This window comes from Barbus barbus (genome assembly GCF_936440315.1).
Source record: "Barbus barbus genome assembly, chromosome: 44".
In the NCBI taxonomy this organism is placed as follows: Eukaryota; Metazoa; Chordata; class Actinopteri; order Cypriniformes; family Cyprinidae; genus Barbus; species Barbus barbus.
This window is the reverse complement of record NC_136722.1, coordinates 11,089,497-11,111,172: the sequence shown is the minus strand read 5'-3', so window position 1 is coordinate 11,111,172 and position 21,676 is coordinate 11,089,497. Positions and strand designations below refer to the sequence as shown.

Sequence of the window (21,676 nt, the reverse complement as noted above, 5' to 3'; positions counted from 1 at the left end):
TAGAAATCTCATTAAACAGCATTCTTCAAATTATTAATTAATTTATCTATTTATTTAATATACACTACCATTCAAAAATTAACAGTAAAAACATTTATAATGTTACAAAACATTTTTTTCCTCCAATAAATGCTATTCTTTTGACCTTTTTAGTTTTGAAAGAATCCTGAAAAGAAATGTATTATGGTTGCCATAAAAATATTATGCAGCAGAACTGTTTTCAACATTGATAAGAAGAAAAAATGTTTCTTGAGCACCAGATCAGCATATTAGAATTATTTCTGATGGTCACGTGAAACTGAAGACTGTATTGATGCATTGAGTATTGATGCTGAAAATTGAGTTATTTTAAATTGTAACAATATTTCACAATATTACTGTTTTTAATTGTATTTTTGATCAAAAGCGGTCTTGATGCGCATAAGAGACTTCTTTCTAAAGGTTTTTTTAGAAATCATACCGAACCCAAACTTTTGAACGAGTGTATTATAAATATAAATCCAAAATAGACATACAAATCATGTATGCATCCATAACTATTATTACTTGTTAGATTAAATTGAATATGTATGTTTATTTATACTTATGTGTATATATGGCTAGTGAAAAGTTGGTGTAAAATGTAGAATACACAATGAGCAGCATTTAAAAACATACACTTTCCCTTTAACCTTTAATCTTAAACCTTGATGTTGAAAGTTAAATAAGCTGTCAGAATGTTTGTTACATAGTGTTTTAGTTTAAGTTAGTATCCATTGCCTACAGGTTTTGCAGTTCCAGGTTATGTTTCATAATAATGTTTCACTGCTGACCCTTTGTTCACCAGGCCTTTGATCAATATTGTTTGATAATTAATGGAGTTGTTACGCTCACTAATCCAATTACATGCTTTGCTCCCTGAAAGGTCTCAGTCTGATCAAGATTAATTTCTAACAGAGGGCTACTTCTCAATCCACCTTTGAACTGATAGATATGTTCATCCACTGACCTCCATCATTCTGCAGAAGCCTTTCTGACAACAGCGCAACCCTCAGGTCTAACCTCTTTGTGTGGTGGGAAATTTTCAACCCTGTAGATCTTTATTGGAGCATCCAGAGAAGAAAAGTGAAACTGCTTTGGCTTACAGATCCATCCAATATATGAGCTGAACCTAACTCATACTACACAGACTTTAAAGACCTCTGGACCAGATTAGACTCTCTAATTGCTGTAACAGGCCAAGCGGTTTCCCCAAAGGAAGACTTAAAGGAATATTCCTGGTTCAGTGCAAGTTAAGCTCAATTGATAGAATTTGTGGCATAATGTTGATTACCACAAAAAAAAAAAAAAATAGCTTCGCCCCTTGTTTACTTTTATAAATAAAAAAAAAGACAAAAAAATCAAGGTTAAACGGTGAGCCAATTACAATAGAAGTGAATGGGGCCGATTTTTGGAGGTTTTAAAAGCAGAAATGTAAGGTTATGATTTTTTGGGTGAGGTTATGTTTAAATTTGTGTATTATCTGTTAAGTTTAAATCATCATACACAAGGGTAGTAAGTGAATTTTTCACCTTAAAATCATATTATAAAGGGAAAATCAAATCAATATTCTCACAGATCATTCCAAACTTGTGTGACTTTCTGTTTTTATGTGGAACAAAAAAAAGAAAAAAAAAAGATATTCTGAAGAATGTCAGTAATTGAACAGTTTCTGTTCCCATGGACTTCCATTGTATTTTTGTCCATATAATGGAAGTCATTGGGAACCAAAAGTGTTTGGTTTACTTTTTGTGGGTATACTATTTAAACAATGAGTATTTAATGTTAACAGTTGGGCCTATTCTTTTCCATTGTAAGTGACTCACTTTAACCCAGAGCTTTGCTCTCTTTTTTTAAATAAAGTGGAAAATTGAGTGTCAATTGAGCTTAACACATCTCAAAAGTGTTTGCTTTTGTATTATCTACATTATACTATTGTCTGAATTTCCAGTGATTGTTACAACAAAATTAAAGCCACTTATCACATTGGGACTGGGTTTCTAAGATTTCTGTACAGGTCAGTTCTTCTGCAACTCTACATGAGCTGTGAAGTTTATCAAAGTGTGGCAGAACCTCTCCATTCCTCACCTATTGAACCTCCAGTCTCAAATAGGTTTCACCTTTGTGACATTACTGGCATAAATCCTCACATCCCGTGAAGGCTGTCTGCAAGGGACTTCAGTGGCCGTCATAAAGTGAAACAGACAGTCTTAATTGCTGTTCCAGACTCAAGGAAACGGGACTAAAATATTTGCATAATTTCACGGAAGGCAGAGGAAATTGCTAAAACATGTGAGCCAGAATCCGCGTGCAACCCAATACCTGTTCAGCCTGGCTCTTGGGTGCCACCCAGTGCTGAATGTGCCAAGAAGAAGGACACGTGTATGCGTGTGTGTGTCCAATCAGAAGGAAAAGGTCACGGGCCGATCTTATCTCGCCTTTCTCCCACAATCCCGAGCGAGAGCCTGTCAAAGTCGCACCGAAGTCTGCATATTAAATGCACGGAGAGTGTTGCGTTTCTTATTTTGTGACATTTCAGATATATTGCTGCGATTGCATTGGGTTTCACTCCTTACTCATTAAAGCTGATGTCCAATGTTTTTTTGGACAAATATGTCTGTTTTTTAAAGGTTTCTAGGATTTTCCTGAGGAGAACATGGGTGAAACTGAGCAACAAAGCATCTAAGATTTGCAGTCAATCATAGAAATTTCATAAACAGTGTTTGTACCACAGTGAAACAGAGAGTTATGCCATGGCTGTTAGCCCATAGTCTTTTCTTTTCCCACACAGATGCAGACAGTCGTGGGCGGAAGGCACAGCTGAGCGGAGTAATTAAGCCCACATCGGACATGTGGAAAAGGCATAGAGAGAGTAGAGTCCTCGGTGGAGCGCATATGAACACTTCATATGGATCCATAGGGAGGCACAACTCGCATAGATACCAGCCTCACTCAGATGATGGTAACGGTTTGTCACCTTGTAAAGTGAGGAGAGGAAAGTAAGCTGTCATGAATCATGAGGGAATATAGTGTCTTTTTGTTTGCCATCGGAGGAATAAAGGCCAGTGAATGGAGCAGTGATTTCTGAAACAGTGAATTGTGGGGTATGAAATAGACTGTGAGGGTTGTTTAAGCCTCGTTAGATTGTTAACATAAATCTTTAGGTTTTAGTTGAGGATTTGGGGTATTATGCTTTTGGTCCACGTTCATGGGAATGCTTTTAAAAGGAAGTTTTTGAGACAGTTTGAGAGAGAACGGAACCAAAGGCAGAATTCTCATGAATGAAAGGAAATAGATTGGACAGGTTTATATTAGGAGAAAATGTATTAATCTGGAGTTAATGTTATATGTCATTCATTTATTAGGAATTTGCATGAACAATGCTGAATGGACAACAATAATTGCCTTTAATTATTATTATTATTTTTTTTAATGCATAAACTACAGTAGCGACACATTTACTGATAGATTCCCAGATGGGCATCATCAAATTTTTTTGCATGTTTGGCTACTATCTGCCACATTATTTATTGATTGATTGATTTATTTATTCATTCATTCATTCTTTTTGTGTTATATTTTTTTGTTTGTTTAGTTTTCATTACTTTTCATTTCTATCATTGTTAGGTTTTTTCTGTTTTATATTTTAGTTTATTTTTGTTTCATCTTTATTATTTATTATTTATTATTTTGAACCTTATTAATGTGCAATGCACCGTAAGTTAAAGCACAAACCAATATCTTTTTTTTGTTTTTTTTTGTTGGTTCGTGTTTAATGCATGAAGTTGTAGAGGTTTAATATTTTATAATATACCACGTTTAAAAAGCTAAAGCTAAAATTTATTTGTGATTTTTTTATTTAATTGCAAAAATGTTTTAGATTAGTTTTAATTTTCTCTAATGATAATAACAATGTCTGACATTATTCCCTTACATTATTCCCAACATATTCCCTGGAAATGACCATTTTGTTCTCTTGAACACACTGATGTAAACGCTGCAAATTGTTTCTCGCTATTCTAATTTTTCTCAAGTTAGACGGAAACACAGCTACTCTCTCATCCCCTGACTTGAGCTTTGATCTGAGGACCCCTTAGGGCCCCTAAGGTCCGAAACCAGAGTGAAGGTCAGGGGCCTCTGTCCACCCTGCCCTTGCCACAGTGGCTACACGCATTACACAATGCAAACAACACAGTGGCTACTGTTAAAACGCATCTCTTAGGCACACCTGTCATTTTTTTTACACAGCAGACTAATAGGAAGTAAGTGCTTTTGGCAACATCCCAACAAATCCCATCTGATATTAGTTCTTGCATTATCCAAAAGTGATGATTACTGTATGAATCTGGCGATGTTGTCTTGCAATGGCTGTTGTATATACAGTATTGCGGCAGTTCAGAAATGAAATGTCCACTGATAGCACTGAAAGGTTAATGCTTTGTCATGTTTGAAAATAATGATCCACTTTTGCTTAACCCTACCCTAAATCAATCCGATAGTGTTAAAAAAGCAAACATGAGATAAAAACAACCTAGTCTCATGGTATTTACGTACCTAGGTACACTTTTTAGCGAGACACGAAATACGTACAAATAACTACATATTACTGCAGTTTCAGTTTCCTAAAGAAACAAACACTAGAGGCAGTAAAACTCCGACACCTTTTACTCCTTTTCACACAAATTTGAGTTTTGATTAATAAAGCGTATTTTTCGCACAATTACTTTAAGAATATCATGTTACGACTTCAAAACAATATTAATATGTTGGGAGATTTGAAAACTGAATGTTAGCATCGCACATATCCAGCCTCGTATCTATGGGTTTTCATTGACAGAAAGTTTGTTCGGTAGCTCACAGAGTACGAAGCTGTACTTAGAAAGTGAGGAGCTCTAGTTCAAATCCTGTGTAGCTACGGTTCGACAAAACAGTTCAAATCTGCATAAAAGAAAGTTGAAATGGCACGGCTGCATCAACAAATACATTTTTATGCCAGTTTTGCATTTGTTAACACTATCGGGTAGGTTTAGGGTTGGGTTTGGTGTAGGGCATATTTCCAACACGATAGAGCATTAACTTTTAGTGACAGACGCCGGATATTTGAATTCTGAACCGCCGCAGTACGTACCTGTAGCAACATAATAAAAACACAGCAATACGTACCTATATCAACATAATAAAAACGTGCCAGGGTTCACGTATTTAACTTGTGTTTTAGCGCCACTCAGTGGACATTTCTCTTTGAAACTGCGGCGAAACGTGCAGTAAGGTACGCAAAACGGTGTCGCACAGAAAGTGCACAGAGGTACGCATTTTTATGAGACCAGGTTGGATAAAAATGCATTTGTTGAAATAACAGAACTATTTTAGCTTGCTTTTTAGCACCCCTTGTGTCTTTGAGCTCCTTTATCGTGACTCATGCTACACAGACTCATATCCAAGCGCTTTGCATCACAAGTGCAGTGTGTACCAGGTGAGCTACCGAGCAAGTTTACTACATCAGAAAAGCCATACATATAGAGCTGATTATGTGATACAAATGTCAAAATGTATTAGTTTATAATTAATGCACTATGGTAAACATGTTTTGAGTCATAACACAATTGCACACACACAAAAAAAAAAAAATTGAAAAAAAATTGATCATCTGTCCCATAATCATAATTTGTGTGAAAAATAATAAAAGTTGTTTGGTGTTTTACTGCCTCTAGTGTTCACTTCAGCAGGAAACTGTAGTGAGTTGAATGTACAGTATAGACATGTTTTTGGGGTTTTGCAAAAATAAAGGTTCCAAAATGGGATTTTTGCACCACTGCCATAAACCCACTTTTTGATTTCCCAAAGTACCTATCAGTAAATAGTTCTTAAGGGGTTAGTTCTTCCAAAAATGAAAATTATGTGATCATTTACTCACCCTCAAGTTGTTCCAAACCTGTAGAAGTTTCTTTCTTCTGTTGAGCATAAAATAAGTTATTTTGAAGATTGTTGGTAACTAAACAGTTGATGGTAGTATTTTAAAAAACAATGCTATGGAATACCAATGGCTACCATCAACTGTTTGGTTACATTCTTCAAAACCACAAAAAAAATCCAAATATCCAAAATATCTTCTTTTCGTGTTTAACAGATTTTTTTTTTTTTTAAACTCGGTTTATTTATTGTAGGTTTGTATATAGGTTTGGAACAAGTGGAGAGTAAGTAAATGATTTATGAATTAAAATTTTTGGGGCTAGCTTTAAGAGGGCCATTTTCTTCTTAATCTGAAGAACTTGAACTTTTTTCACATTTTAGGAATGGAATGATTCCATGAGGTCCTTCATGGAGTCATAGATGCACAATTTTTTTCTGATGTTTCCCTTCCCACTTACATCCCAGATGTGAATGCGACTGATTTGTCCCAATCCAGGTGTCCTACTGTTGAAGATGGATGACTTTGGTTGACATCAGTGATTCATGGTCGACTCAGAGATGGTGACAAATAGCGACCAAGTCAACGGTGAATAATAGGCTAATTAAATTTACACATGGCAAAATTTGTGTCGCCCCTTAGGTAGAACCCTAATTTTGTGGTTAGCAGCTGTCATCAAATTTCTCTGGTCAGGTTACTACCCTTACCACAAAGACAATGGGTCGGGAAAGAGACCATCCCATCATGTAGGATTATGACACTTTAATCAGGCTAATCCAGAAGACTCCTGAATTCCCACACAGGTAGAAATCGCACACCTATGCCCCATTCACAATGACAGACCTGTCCACACGCAGACGTATGTCATGGGAACATTCGGTCACCCACAGTGACACACTCAGACATCAGCGCCTGCTCTTTTGAAGTCAGTATAATTAACAGGCCATCCGATACACTATCAGCCCAAGAGGCTCTTGGTCTCAGAGGCACGTAGCAGATCCATCAGTGGTTGCTAACTGGCTGCACTGTCAACAGTCCCAAGCACTCCAATTGTGACCCTTCCATGCCCCATAGACTTCCAGTAGGACATGGGGTCACACTGTCAACTCTTAGGCCCACCGCTTACCCAAAGATATACAATGTATTGCGTACGGTTTATTAGATGTTGTCGTAGTCTGTGATAAGTTATTCATGTCTATGTGTGAATAAAAGATGACGGACTGCAAACTGCTGCATGTCACACAAATGTTAATGAGACAGACGTACAGCTGATGACTCACAATATGCATAATGGAGGACAATGACTGTCTACACCGAGGTGAGACTGACCTCGATAATAAAGCCCATGTATCCAGTCACAATGCTAATGTTTGACAGAGCACAATGAAGAGTGGAGTACAGTTTGTAGAGTGTTTCAATGTTGATTTCCATGTTTCTAAAGCATGAGTGAGCTTGTTAATATTCTGGCCTTTATATGTGACTTGGGTCCCTCCATCAACGTAAATATAAAAGATTTTATTTTGTATCCACCCAAACTCTGACCTTTTTCTTCAACTCTTTCTCATGCCTCAAAATTCTTCTTCTTTTTTTCTTCTAAACATACTGTTGAAAAGTTTGGGGTCAGTAAGAATTGATACTGTATACTTAAAGTGCGCCTATTATGGATTTTTGAATGACCTTTCATTATGGATTTTTGAATGACCTTTGAATGACCTTTCGACCAGTGTGTGACACAGCTCTAAGTGACTGAAAACATCCTGCAAAGTTTTAAATCTGAAAGTGCACCGTGTATAAAGTTATTGTCTCTCAAAAGAAAGAGTCGACTCTGAATCATTGAAACGAGTCATTTTTAAAAACGGTTCTTAGGCCGTTTCATGTTGAAGTTAAAATGAAACATTAGCATATTGCCCGCCCACTTGTTGCCACTAGGTGCAGCTTTTGGGGCGTTAAAAATATCCGTTTCTGGTAACGGTTGTACACAAATCAGCACTGCTCACTGCTTTAAATGAAAATGACCAATCGGATCAATCAACGCAGATTAGCGTCACGCAAAGGAGGCCATCGGGGTTTGGAAAAATGAATCATTGAGCGAATCGTTTGGGAGTCGTTGAGCAAATAAGGTAAAAATAAATGCATATTATAAGAAAATGAAAGTGTTTTTTGACCTTGCATGCATGTCAGCCTGTTGTTGGGGACTCCCAAAACCAAACAAAATGAACCTTTCATACCCCATAATAGGGGCACTTTAATGCATAGTTGCTGAAGAAATTAATACTTTTTTCAGCAACATGCATTAAAGGGTTAGTTCACCCAAAAATGAAAATTATGTCATTAATTACTCACCCTCATGTCGTTCTAAACCAGTAAGACCTTCATTCATCTTCGGAACACAAATTAAGATATTTTTGATAAAATCCGAGAGATTTCTGACCCTTAGTTCATGCGTCGTGGTACTCTCGTGAATGCACGAAAGAGACTGAATGGAAGAAAAGAACTGTTAAATAAAGTTATTATTTTTGTTTTCTTTGCAAACAAAAAGGATTATTGTAGCTTCATATAACATAACAGATGAACCACTGATGTCACATGGACTATTTTAACATTGTCCTAGAGAATCAGAAAGCTCTTGGATTTCATCAGAAATTTGTTAATTTATGTTCCAAAGATGAAACGATGGTCTTACGCGTTTGGAACAACATGAGTAATTAATGACAGATGCTCATTTTGGGGTGAACTATCCCTTTAAGTATATTAAAAGGGATCAAAGCTTGTATATTCTGTTCTTTGATTTTCCGTCAATCAAAAAATCCTGGGACAGAAAAAAACAAAAACAAACGGTTTTTACAGAAATGTTAAGTACTGTTTTTAAGAAATGGTTTTGAAAAGCATATTAGAATGATTTCTGGATCTTTGAAAATAAAATAAAAATATCTGAAGGACAGTGAAGACTGAGGGTTTTAATATAGGATTGCATTGTATAAATTGCATTTTTGTGCAGCTTTGGTCATCAAGAGACCACTTTCAAAAACTTTTAAAATCGTACCTAAAACCTTTGAGAGGTATACAGTGCCCTCCAAAAGTATTGGAACAGTAAGGCTAATTCCTTTATGTTTGCTGTAGACTGAAAACATTTGGGTTTGACATCAAAAGATGAATGAGATGAGACATTAACATTTCAGCTTTTATTTACAGGTATTTTCATCTGGATCTGATACACAACTTAGAAGATAGCACCTTTTGTTTGAACCCACCCATTTTTCATGTTACCAAAAGTATTGGAACAGATAGAATTAACATAGATTAGTTGCGAATTATTAGTTGCAAATCCTCTGCTTTCAATAACTGCATCAAGCCTGTGGCCCAGTGACATCACCAAACGTTTGCATTCTTTTTTTGTGATGCTTTTCCAGGCTTTCACCACAGCCTCTTTCAGTTTTGGGGGGAGATTGACTTGGCCAGTCTAAAACCTTCCACTTTTTGCCCCTGATGAACTCCTTTGTTGTTTTAGCACTATGTTTTGGGTAATTATCTTGCTGCATGATGAAGGATCTCCCAATAAGTTTGGTTGCATCTTTCTGTAAATTGTCAGACAAAATATTTCTGTAGACTTCTGAGTTAATTTTGCTGCTTCCATCATGTGTTACATCATTAATGAAGATTAATGAGCCTGTCCCAGAAGAAGTGATGGAAGCCCAAGCCATTACATTACTTGTGTAATGTGTACTATAATGTACACCTGTGTACACTGTGTTTCAGATGAGCTTGTGTGTTTGGGATCATGAGCAGATCCTTTCTTTCTCCAAACTTTAGCCTTTCCATCACTTTGGTCCATAATATCAGTCCATAAAACCTTGTCCCAGAATTTTTGAGGCTCGTCTCCTATTCATCTTGCTAATGAGTGGTTTGCATCTTCTGGCGTAGCCTCTGTACTTTTGTTCATGAAGTCTTCTGCGAACAGTACATTGATACCTTCACTCCTGAGGTTGTTGCTGATGTCACTAACAGTTGTTTTAGGGTCTTTCTTTACAGCTGTCACAATGTCTCTGTCATCAACTGCAGATGTTTTCCTTGATCTACCCGTTTGAGGTGTGTTACTTAGTTGCTATTGCCAGTGTTTGTGCAATGGTTTGATTGATTTTTCATCTTCTCTCAGCTTCACAATTGCCATAGACACCTCTTGGGTTTTCATGTTGGTTACACGTCTAACTAACTATAAATGCAGTCTGCACAGATCTGAAACTGAGCACAGGCATTCAGTGCTATTTATTGTTATAAAAAAATAAAGATAAAGGAATTGGCCTTACTGTTCCAATACTTTTGGAGGGCACTGTATATATTATTTAACTGTACATATTTAAGATATTTAAAAATGCTATCAATAAAATTAGCCATAGTAATACAAAGAAAACAGCTGTTTTATTTCAAAGATGTGGTAGAAATCTTTTTAGAAAAAAATAACAAAAATGAGTGCATTCTTTTATGATGTGTGTATATCCAAAGTTGGACACTGTTAGTAGACGAATTAAATAAACTGAGAGTGTGAAAGAGAGTTTTAAGAGAGTTTATTTTATAAAAGTCCAGAGGCCCAAAAGTGCCCATAGCTGTAGAAATTCCTAATTATGAAACCAATGATTGTTTATGGTGTGGTAATATTAAGTCAAACATTGAGCAGTCTTCTATTTTGCCATGATTTTCCTCATTGTTTCCTGATAGCTCTTAAATGTTGGAATTTTAGTTTTGTCTATTGTACTCATTGAGTTTTAAATATGTACATATTTTTTTAATTCTGTGTTTGAATAACGGTGAAACTTTGAAACTATGTCATTTGTTTGACCGTTCAAAGAAACAAAATTGAGTAATTATAATTCATTTGTCAAACACAATCTCCTCGGACTACACATTGTACCTGATATCCGTGAAATCTCTCTGATGCGGTCACTAAAAGTTCACCGCAGAGAAAAACACAACGCTGAATTAGCGTCCAAGCTGTTTAGACATCTCCATCAAAACCAATGACAGACTATTTCTTTCTTTTGAAGTCCTAGCTTATTCCTGACTTGTCAAAATAAGACTGATGCTTAAGAAAAAAATAGTGGGAAATTTGTTTTTGTTCTCTGAATAGATTGGCGGGAATTTGCTGTAAGGGTGTGTTATTGATTTAATTAACCACAGAGGTGGTCAGTGCCATTAAATAAAACCTCATTCCATCCCCATCTGACCGTTACATCACCTGAAAAGTTCAAGTTCAAGTTTATTTGTATAGCGCTTTGTACGATACAAATCGTTGCAAAGCAACTCTACAGGATTTTACGTTTCTACAATATATTTATATATTGCAGAACCTTAATATATTTAACTTATGGCAAAATTTGGTAATTTTGGCGACCACCATTACAAATGTCAGTAGAATGTATAAAAAAGGGTATAATTGTAATATATGATTGTAATATCTCATTGTAACCAAATGACTACTAAGGAACTCATTACTTGCAAGTTCTTTCTTTGATGTGGTGGACACAGCCAAAGGCTACAGCCATGAATCTGAGAAAAGACAGGAACGAGAGAGGAAAAAAGAGTTTAATCCACATTTACAGGTGTGTCACACCTTTGTTACCATCTCTGAAGTTCACAACGGACTCCGAGACAAAGGCCAGAGCCCCATGTGCCCATTGTAGCCTGGAGAACAATACGATGACTGTGACTTACTAATCCCTGTGGAGCGCTGACAGCTCAGGCCTGAAGCCATGCTAGGCCTCATCTTCGCTCAGAGCAGTGTCTGTGAACCACAGCGATGGGAACGGGGAGTATTTATAGTAGCCAGAATCTTGTCAAAAGGAGGGAACCTAAAGCCATTGTGGGAGAAAAATATTATCCCCACTGTCAACCAGTGGCCGTCATTGTAGCGTCACTTGATGGATGAGAAAGTATGTGTCTGGAGGGGAAATGGCTCACTGCATGAAAGCTTTTCAGGAGATATTTGTAATGAAACTGGCCCATAAAGAAGAGAAAGAATTGCAGTTCGTATTTCATAAAGCAGGTGTCTGTCAGATTTTACTCACCTCACCCATCCTGGACGTACCTGTGACCCATAAATGACTACAAAAACATATCAGTTTCAGGGTTGGGCAGTATGTCAAGAGTTAGAATTAGAAGTTGATTTGCCTGGCCAAAACACACTGGAAGCAAAACTGGAATTTCATTCGGAATTGAAGGAATGGAATTACAATTAGGTAAGCATTGTCGAAATGAAGTGTTCTTCCACCCTGGTCCATAAATTTGGTAAATATGTATGTTTAAATAAAAAAGATTGTTCACCCAAAGACTGTATGACATTTTACTTCTGTGGAACACAAATGAAGGTATTTGTCTCAGTGCTTTTTGTCCACAGAATGAAAGTCAGTTGGGTCAAATGTTGTTTTGGACCCCATTGACTTTAACTGTATGGACAAAAACAGTTCTTCAATATATCTTAAAATATTTGTAATGTCAAATATTTGTAATGTTCAAATATTCAGACATTTCTTCAAATTATTTTCTTTTGTGTTCTACTGAAGAAATCGGTTTGTAACAAAGTAATTTATGACAGAATCTTCAGTTTTGGTTGAACTGTCCCTTTAAGGCTAAATTTCTTTCATTTGAAAATGACTTGTATGTCTTCTTGTTAGATCTATAAAACCTTCAAAGTTCAAGAAACATTTTACAAACATTTTTAGAAGCTTTTAAGCCAACATTCGAAGTTTGTCAAACCTTACTTGTCTAATTAAAATGACACTTAAATGCCCTTGTGTTATTTAGTAAATTCCAAACTAAATTTGAATTAGAATTCTGCATCATGTTTGTTACCTAATTTCAAATTCTTTAATTTAAAAAGCATTCTCGATTCAGTTCTGAATGGCATACAGTGCAGCATAGTTAATGTTCTGTACTGGAACTGTGTTTCTGTTGCATCGGTTATTATATTTTGTGCCATCTCCGTGTTGTGATAACCGACACTTGGAACGTTTTCAGAGGTGACATTATTCCCAAACACACCTTAGCCCTGGAGAATAGCGAAATGTGTGGTGTTGTGAACAACAATGCCCTTCAGGAGCTCACCTAAACTGTTTTGTTCAGTCCACAATGACTGCGGTTCCCACCCTTTTCTTGTAAACAGCAAGAAAAGAATAACGCATGCCTTGCAAGAAAATATCGGTGTCCTGAATCACACTCCTAATCAGGCCATTGCATAAAACATTCAAGGACGCTGCCAACGCCACCCCTCGAACTTCGCAAATAATTGAGAAAGAAAGGACTGAGTGGGCAAAGAATCAATAGGAAGGGGGGAATATCTGATGAAATGTTTTCTTGTCAGTGCTCAACCTCATCACCCCTCCCTTCCCTGGTTTGACCTTCCTCTCTGAGCACATCCAGCCACAAAGAGGCTCCATTCTCTCTGGAGATAGAGCGCCTTGCTCTTGTGTAGAAACTCTATCACCTGCCTAAAAGAAAACTGTGTCATCTCCCCCATCCAGCCCAGCAGGAAGTCTCCAGCCAAGCAGATCACAGACCCTGTAATATTCGCGGTGACCTTCAGCATGCCACCAAACTTTCTCACAGTCTGCCATGTTTCATGACGCTACATATTGGATGTAGTTGTGGATTACACTGACCGTAGGGTAGTGACTTGGCACTGTGAAAAGAAAGCCATCTTCAAAGAAAGAGTGTGGCCAGGGTCTGATTTGCCAGTGTAAACATACAGCATTCTATTAGACCTCTTTTTAGAATACTGGATTCTGATTGGCCGATCATGCCATCACGTCTGTCAGGTGATTAAATCTTATTTTTTACTTTTAAACTATTTAATCTAATTATGTTTAATCTGAATATATCTAAATTATGATTATGTTATAATTATGTTATATATATATATATATACACACACACACACACACACACACACACATTAAAAAACCAATATAAAGACAAGATAAATTTTGTCAAGCGATTACATCTCATTTTTTTCGTTTAAACTTTTACATTTTAATCTAATTAATTATTTCACACTATTTTCATGCATTGTTTTTCTAAGTGGAAGCCTAAGATAATATGCAGATAATATTATAAAATAATTCCAACTCGATTCAATATTTCAGCGAATTTATTTGAAGGTAATACACTGTAGGAAAATAAGGTAAAAATGTTAACTAATAAGTATTAATATACTGCTGGTGATTAATTATGGTACATTTAAGAAAATTCTTTTGTATTGTGTTATGATTAAAAATTCAAATAAGGCATTACATTTGCACATATTTGCATACATTTCCAGAACAGAAATCTGAACATTTGGTTATATTTTCATATTGTTTACATATTAAAGTAAAGTGTTTTTACAAAAGGGATATCCATTTATATCACTCTACATATCAGAAAATACCATAAACAGCCAAAAAACTCTCCATGTTTTTAGGAATAAAATGTTATAAATCAGGAAAATGATATATGAACACACTACATAAACAGATATACAAACAAACCACTCAGTAAAAACCTTCCGAATACAGTGCTCAGTGCATGAGAATATTTTTTTTTTTTTAAGATATGCATTGCAATTAATCTACAGACATCTATAATAAAGTGTAAGTTTAAAGTTTTTTTTTTTTTTTTTTGGCCTATGCTGCAATTATGCATGCCATTGTTCAGTTTAGTGATAGGGATATTTGTTTTACAAATTATGGTACTTTTTTTACTCAAATTCTTGAGATAAATCTAACAAGACATACGATTAAATGACCTACATGTTTTGAATGAAACCAAAAGAAAGCAGATGCTTAACTGATAATAGGCCTCGTTTAACATTTTCTTCCTCCTTGCTGTTGAGTGAATAGATATTAGATAACAAATAAGCTCAGAATGTCTTTCATATCCTCAAAGACTGTTCTCTGAATCTTGGCCCGATGTGGGTTTGCAGTAAGTGCTTTTGGTTAAACTACAAAGAAAGCCTCAGTGAACTGTACTGTTTGGCTTTGGACATACAGTTCCCTCCTGTTCATGGAAATTTGGTCTCTGAAATGTGTTTTTGGTACACCAAAAATTGGACTTCCTTATGGGTTAATACCCGAAAACACAACTCCATATTAATGAAAATGTGTTCCACCTGAGAAAAGGAAGGCTGTACTGAGTATTTCAAGAATTTAATTAAATCTACTGGGCATTTTTGCTCTCCATACAAACACCAGTAGGCCTACAGAAAAGCAGTTTGCTAAGTTTAGCGTTTACTAAAATAACCTTTCAGTATTCAGTGTAAATTAGGAAAACATCAAGGTTAAAATGGAATACAAAAAAACTTGCTGACAGAGAGAGTGTCGAAAGTCTGTTGTGACTGAGGCGGATTGTGGCGTATTGTGGATCAATAGCGTCCTCTGCTGGCTATGTACAAAACTATAACGTTTAGAATCTCAATAACTAATATCTATTATTTTTTCAGTCCTTTGTTTGAGTGTGATATCCAGAACAAATAATAACAAATGAGAAATTTAGGCTAATAATATCACATTTGGACTGTTTGGCCATCTAATTAAAATCAATGAACAAATGTATATATTTATAAATATATACATATATTAGAATTATTATTATTATTATTATTATTTTTTTTTCATTTTTAATAATTTACTGCGGCCCCTACTGGCCCCCTGGCCCCTGGTTAAGAACTAGGCTTCTGTATCATGTGGCCAGAAAGCTGTGTCACCACTAGATGGAACTATTAATTAAGATTTTCCTTGTCTATTAGTCTTAAATTTTAAACTATTCTCAGATCTTATGAATGATGCATGAAATGCACATTAACACTTTCTACTGTGTATTGAATATAGGCCTAGGCCTATTCTACTCTACATTCCAGTTGCGTTCTGATATTATGATGTATTATAACAGCAGGTAGAAGAGGATGTCAAATCACAGTGGTTTATGAAGTCATGAGTTTTAGCCAACGCTAGTCAGATAATGCTTTCCTCATTGTAAGCTCAGTGAACCCCAGCCCAGAGCGCTCATCCAGCAGCAGCGGTGGAGAACGTGAGAGCCGTTTCTGAACTGTCCTTGCCTGACAAAGTGCTTCATCTCCTGTGAGACTCCCTCGAGGGACCAGTTCAGTATTCTGGGAAACTAACGGCTCGACAGCTGCAATCCTCCACAAACGTGATGAAAAGTCGGCTTCCTCTTCAAACCGCACACATTCTAATGACCACATGGGCGCAAGCTCACACAGTTTAGTGTTCTGCAATTTGGAAAATACAGTAGCCTATTTTAAGTTGTGTAGCCTACTCTTGGGCGATAACTTTAAGGTGATAACATGAAGCATTCTGAAAGATTGTTACACATTTGATAAACGGACGCACAAGATGTTGTGTAGGCCTAGTCTTTATATGAAGGGGCTAAAACTGTTTACGTCTTCAGAAGGTTAACAGCCTGGGTCCAAATGTGCATACTATCCATCCTAAATTCTATGTGATAGTAGTAATTTTCAATACTATTTAGGGCAGATAGGGTGGATAGTATGCACATTGGGACGCAGGGACAGTATGGACTTTATGACAATTAGCCTATAGAGTACGGTGGCCGAGAAAGCTCAACACGCTGCAACTTCAGAAAACACATTCAAATAGAAAAAGCACCAGTTGTATACTACTTTTTGGTCGGATTTAGGCCCCCTCGTGTTAGATATAATACATTTTTCAATTACTAAAGGCTCATTTCACCTATTAATATAGCTGTTATTTCTCTCTTGTTAAAAAAAGATAAAAATCCGACTTCCTGTTCTAGTTACCAGCCACTTTCTTTGATAGGGACTGATGTTAAATTATATGCTAAAGTACTATCTCGTCGTCTAGAGAAATTTATGAATAGACTAGTTCATCATGACCAAACAGGATTCATTAAATCTCGCTCAGCTTCGGATAACTTACGCAGGTTATATCATTTTATTAATTCAAAGAATAGTTTTTCCTCTCCTTGCGCAGTGTTATCTCTAGATGCGATGAAAGCTTTCGACCAGCTAGAATGGAACTATTTATGGGCGGATCTTCAGCATCAGCATCTGCGTCTGGGATTGAGTTTCATAAATATGATAAAAGGTCTGTATGCCAATCCAGCAGCCACTGTTCTCACAGGTGCTGTTCTCTCTAACCCATTCTTTATACATCGAGGTACTCGTCAGGGTTGCCCGCTGTCTCCTCTGTTATTTGCCCTATCCTTGGAACCCTTAGCTCAAGCGGTCCGACAATCTGAAACTATTTCTCCCATAAATATACAGAATACTCATCATCATATTTCTTTGTTTGCTGATGATAGCTTATTGTTTTTGGAGAAGCCGTTACATTCTTTTCCTCGTGTGCTGAATTTATTTGACCATTTTGGATCTCTCTCAAGGTTTAAAATTAATTAAAGTCATGTTTACTTCCCCTCAATTCTAAAATTGATTCCATGTCCCTTTCTATATCTATTCAATTGGTTCAAAACTTTATGTTCTTGGGGATAGATGTTTTTCCTTCCCTGCAGGAAATCATCTCAAAAAACTATAAAGTATTTTAGCCAAAGTATCCTCAGATTTGGAAAATTGGTCTCATCTTCCTACTTCTTTTCAGGCCCGTATATCTGTGATTAAAATGAATGGTCTCCCAAGTATCCATTTCTTTTCTTCCATGATTCCTCTCGCTCCACCGGTTGGCTACTGGAATAAACTAGATGCATGTGTTTCATGGTATATATGGGATGGAAAATGTCCTCGTATTAAACTGACTACCTTACAACGATGTAGATTACATGGAGGTCTTTCTTTCCCTAATTTTAGACTGTATGCTCAAGCCTTTTCCCTCTGCCCTTTAGCAGTTTGGTTTGATCCTGACACTTCTGTGTCTTGGAGAGCAATTGAGAAATCTATTGTTTATCCGTATAGATTGAAGCATCTTGTTTCTTCGGGTGTTCCGTTTAGGCAGTGTAAATCTCGGTTTGGTCCCATTGTAACCCACCTCCTCTCCACATGGAGTGATGTTGAAAGACGTTCACAACTAGTTACAAAATGGCATAGACATTCGCCTATTTTCCACAATAATAACCTTTTGTCAGGCAGTACTCCATTTCATTGTCCGCATTGGACTCATAGTAAAGTAAACACTCTGGGAGATATCTATGATGATAGTGGTTTAAAAGCACCAGCAAATCAAGAAAACATCTTCATCAATTTGACAGCAGGTGCTGCAAATGCTCACAACACAACCAGATAAAGAATTTCTGTATACAATTCTGGCATGGTTCTCTCAAAGTTATGAACAAGCTTCAAAGGTTCATTCAAATTTATGTGGTCTTTAATAATGTTTTCAAAATGTTAGCATATAGTTCATGGAATGTTTTTCTGAAACATTTTAGTTGAACGTTACCTAACTTTTTAAAACATATTACTACTGACTAGCTTCAGATAATTTAAGAGAATATTCAAAAGTATCATTGCCATAATGTAGGCTATGCAAAGTTATAAATGGAATGTCCACTTAGGGTTTTCTCTAACGTTCACATAACCAAGAAAAAACTTTCAGAGAATGTTCAAAATAATGTTTTCATATCTTAATGAGAATGTTTGCAAAATGTTCTGAGAATACCTTTTTGTTAGCTGGGCTGGTACAAGATTATTATGCATCAAGGTCGTGAAGAGGTGTAGACATTCATTGAGCGATTCAGTGAGAATGTAAAGCACATATTAAAAAAAAGATAGAACAAGCCACAAATATCACATTCATAAATAAATGTAAACATACTTTGGAGTATAACATAGGTGGACAAAAGTCAAGATATCAAGCATATTTTGTGTTATATTCCATCTTTGCAGCTTAGTGAAAAATAAAATTTATTTTTATATGACTGTCGGATGGTTAGAAAATTTACAAGCGCCTTAAAACAATAAAAGTGATTTTCAGTGTGCTTCCCTGGCTATGCAAGTTGTTATTTTTTTACAAGAGCTGGTTTTAAGCTAAATACACATTCAAATATTTCAACACATGTAGACAGATTTGTGTGCAATGACTTGAGTTTAACTTGTAGGTTCACATGCAGTTGCATTCATTGCATAATGTCCATTGATGTAAGTTCAAAGGAAGTGCATAAATACAGACAGTAAAGAGAGAGAGAGAGAGAGAGAGAGATTGAGGGGGATAAAAGACAGAGAGGTGCCAGATGTTTATGCTGTAGCTCCACATAGTCTGACCGCTGCTGAAATGTCTTTGGTGTCCTCTGATCGTGCTGAGACCACAAAAGGCCAGGTCTGTGGAAAAAGAATAAAAAAGTCAGCCACATATTGCTGGTAGATTTCCATAAGATGCAGATGCAAACACATGTAATGCTTGATGTACTGTAAAGTATTTAGTTTATTTTTAATATTTATTATTATATTATTGATAGCCTAATTAATACAGAATAAAAAATAAATAAATAAACCAATCAATAAATGAACAAATATACTTCAGTTTAACAATTCAAATGATATATGATTAATAAAATTGCATGATAAATTAATAAAATAATAAACTATATATTCATTTAATACATTAATTAATATGTAATATGTAAATTAAAGAATGAACTGTCAAGTATTTATTTATATTTATGAATATTTTTTAAATTTATGTTTTTTTATATTTAATACAGAATATTAAAAAGAAAATACTATATCCACATGGTTACATTTTATTTTAATGTGTCCCTGTTACAGTGAAATTATGCATTTAAATATTGAGCAATACCAATTACATGTGCTTACTATATGGTTTAGGATTAGGGTTTGGTTTAGGGTTACTTGCATGTAATTATTTGCATAATTAATTGTAATTAACATGGTAAGGACATGTAATGTGTAACAAGGACACCTTCAAATAAAGTGTTACCATCCACATTAATATTTAATCTAGCATATGAACTGTTTAGTAAAATAATCTGTAAACTAGTAATTAAGTCATTTATATTATGTTATTCATAGTAATTATTAAATAATTAAATAGTATTTATGAATATTTTTGTTCTTAATATTTATATTATTGGTATTTAATACAGAATAATAGTTTGTTTATATATATATATATATATATATATGTATAAATTTAAAATCTGTATTATTCATGTGTAGCATCAGCATTTGTAGCTTATGTCATATAATTCTTATTCAGGTACATTCATAATTGAGTATTTCAATTCAAATAAACTTATTTAGCATTATACCATATAATCTAATAGTAATACCGTAGTACTTTAAAATTATACATGTCTGAATAATTCACATGTATCGTGATATTTTTATGGTACTCCTAAAGCACATTACTTCAAAAAAAAAAAAAAAAGAAGAAGATATGATACTATATGGTACATTTACAAGAACTTACTTTTTGTTTGTAGAAGGCTATACATTTTATATGTTTACAAAATGTAATATAGATTATGTATTTTACAAGTAATGCTGAGCAATAAATCTTCTCGACCAGATGGAAGTGTATAAAATCCTGTGACAAACTCAACAACACTCACTCATACCAAGTTTACAGGATGCACAAAGCTGTTCTCGTATCTGTCCTCCTGCAAGAGCTGTCTGAGGTGAGAAATGTAGCTGGATGCCAGACGCAGTGTGTCCAGCTTTGACAGTTTGGTGTCTGCCGGTACCCACGGCAGGCTGGTCTTCAGCCGCGAGAACGCTTTACTCAGAACCCTCATGCGTGCCCTCTCTCTGGCGTTAGCTGCATTTCTCTGAGACTGTTTTCCATCCTTCCCCATCTTCATTTGCTGCTTGTTGTTGTTGGCAGCAGCTCGAGGTTGTTTGGTCTTTGCTTTCAGACTGTCATCGATACTAAACTCGTCTTCTGAGTCTTCTAGAGAACGTGTGTCCATGTGAGTGATTGACAGCTCCTGGAGATCTTCAGGATCACTCACCGAACCCGTGGACATCTCGACTGCACCTGCTTCAGAATTTCAGTGGTATATGATATTCAGTGTCCTTGCTGTAGATTCAAAGCAACAGGTGCTGCCTTAATTTTAAATCTCTGTAGAAGAAGCCCAGGCAGAAAAAGGCGCATCAATACAAGGCCATTATTTTAAGTCATTCAGCATCTTCTGAATGTAAATGGTTGCTAAATTGGTCAAGCAGGCTGTATATTCTGCCAGTCTTCGCTGAGCATCTCAGAGTTTGTCCTGCGGTGTCCCAAGCACATTTAAGGTTTGGGGTTTGGCAGGGTCACTCTGGATCAGGCATTTCTCCTCCCCTTTTCCCCATCTAACTTTTGGCAAGACGACTTGACACAGTGGCACTGACAGCATATGCAGCATGAATCCATGGAATCTACCATGAACTAATGGCATCAGATTTTTAACTGCACCACATAAAATAGCCTGCAAATCTGGTGATTTATTGGTTTATTATTATTTATTTAAAAATAATTTATTCATAATAATGACAGAATCCTTCAGAAATAATTCTAATACACTGATTTGGTGCTCAAGAAACATTTATTTTTATTATCAATGTTGCTGCTTAATATTTTGTTGATACAGAAATACACTATTCAAAATATTGTTGTTGTTTTTTTAAGAAATAAATATTATTATTCAAGTAAGGATGTGTCAAATAGATCAAAAGACAATAAAAACATTTATAATATTACATAATATTTTTATTTAAAAATAAATGCTGTTCAGTGAACTTTATATTCATCAAAGAATGATGGAGAAAAAGCTTTTTTC

At 35.7% G+C, this 21,676-nt stretch overlaps 1 protein-coding gene across 1 annotated transcript; it reads right to left on the bottom strand.

Annotated features, from left to right (window-relative positions):
- Positions 1-18,253: 18,253 nt before the first annotated feature.
- Positions 18,254-21,117, bottom strand: LOC306862979 (transcription factor 21-like). The gene is made up of 2 exons (XM_079406106.1): positions 20,477-21,117; positions 18,254-19,217 (listed from the first exon to the last, which is right to left on the bottom strand). Exons 1-2 carry the CDS (start codon positions 20,882-20,884, stop codon positions 19,134-19,136), a joined length of 492 nt encoding a protein of 163 aa, XP_079262232.1. The 5' UTR covers positions 20,885-21,117; the 3' UTR covers positions 18,254-19,133.
- Positions 21,118-21,676: the final 559 nt, after the last annotated feature.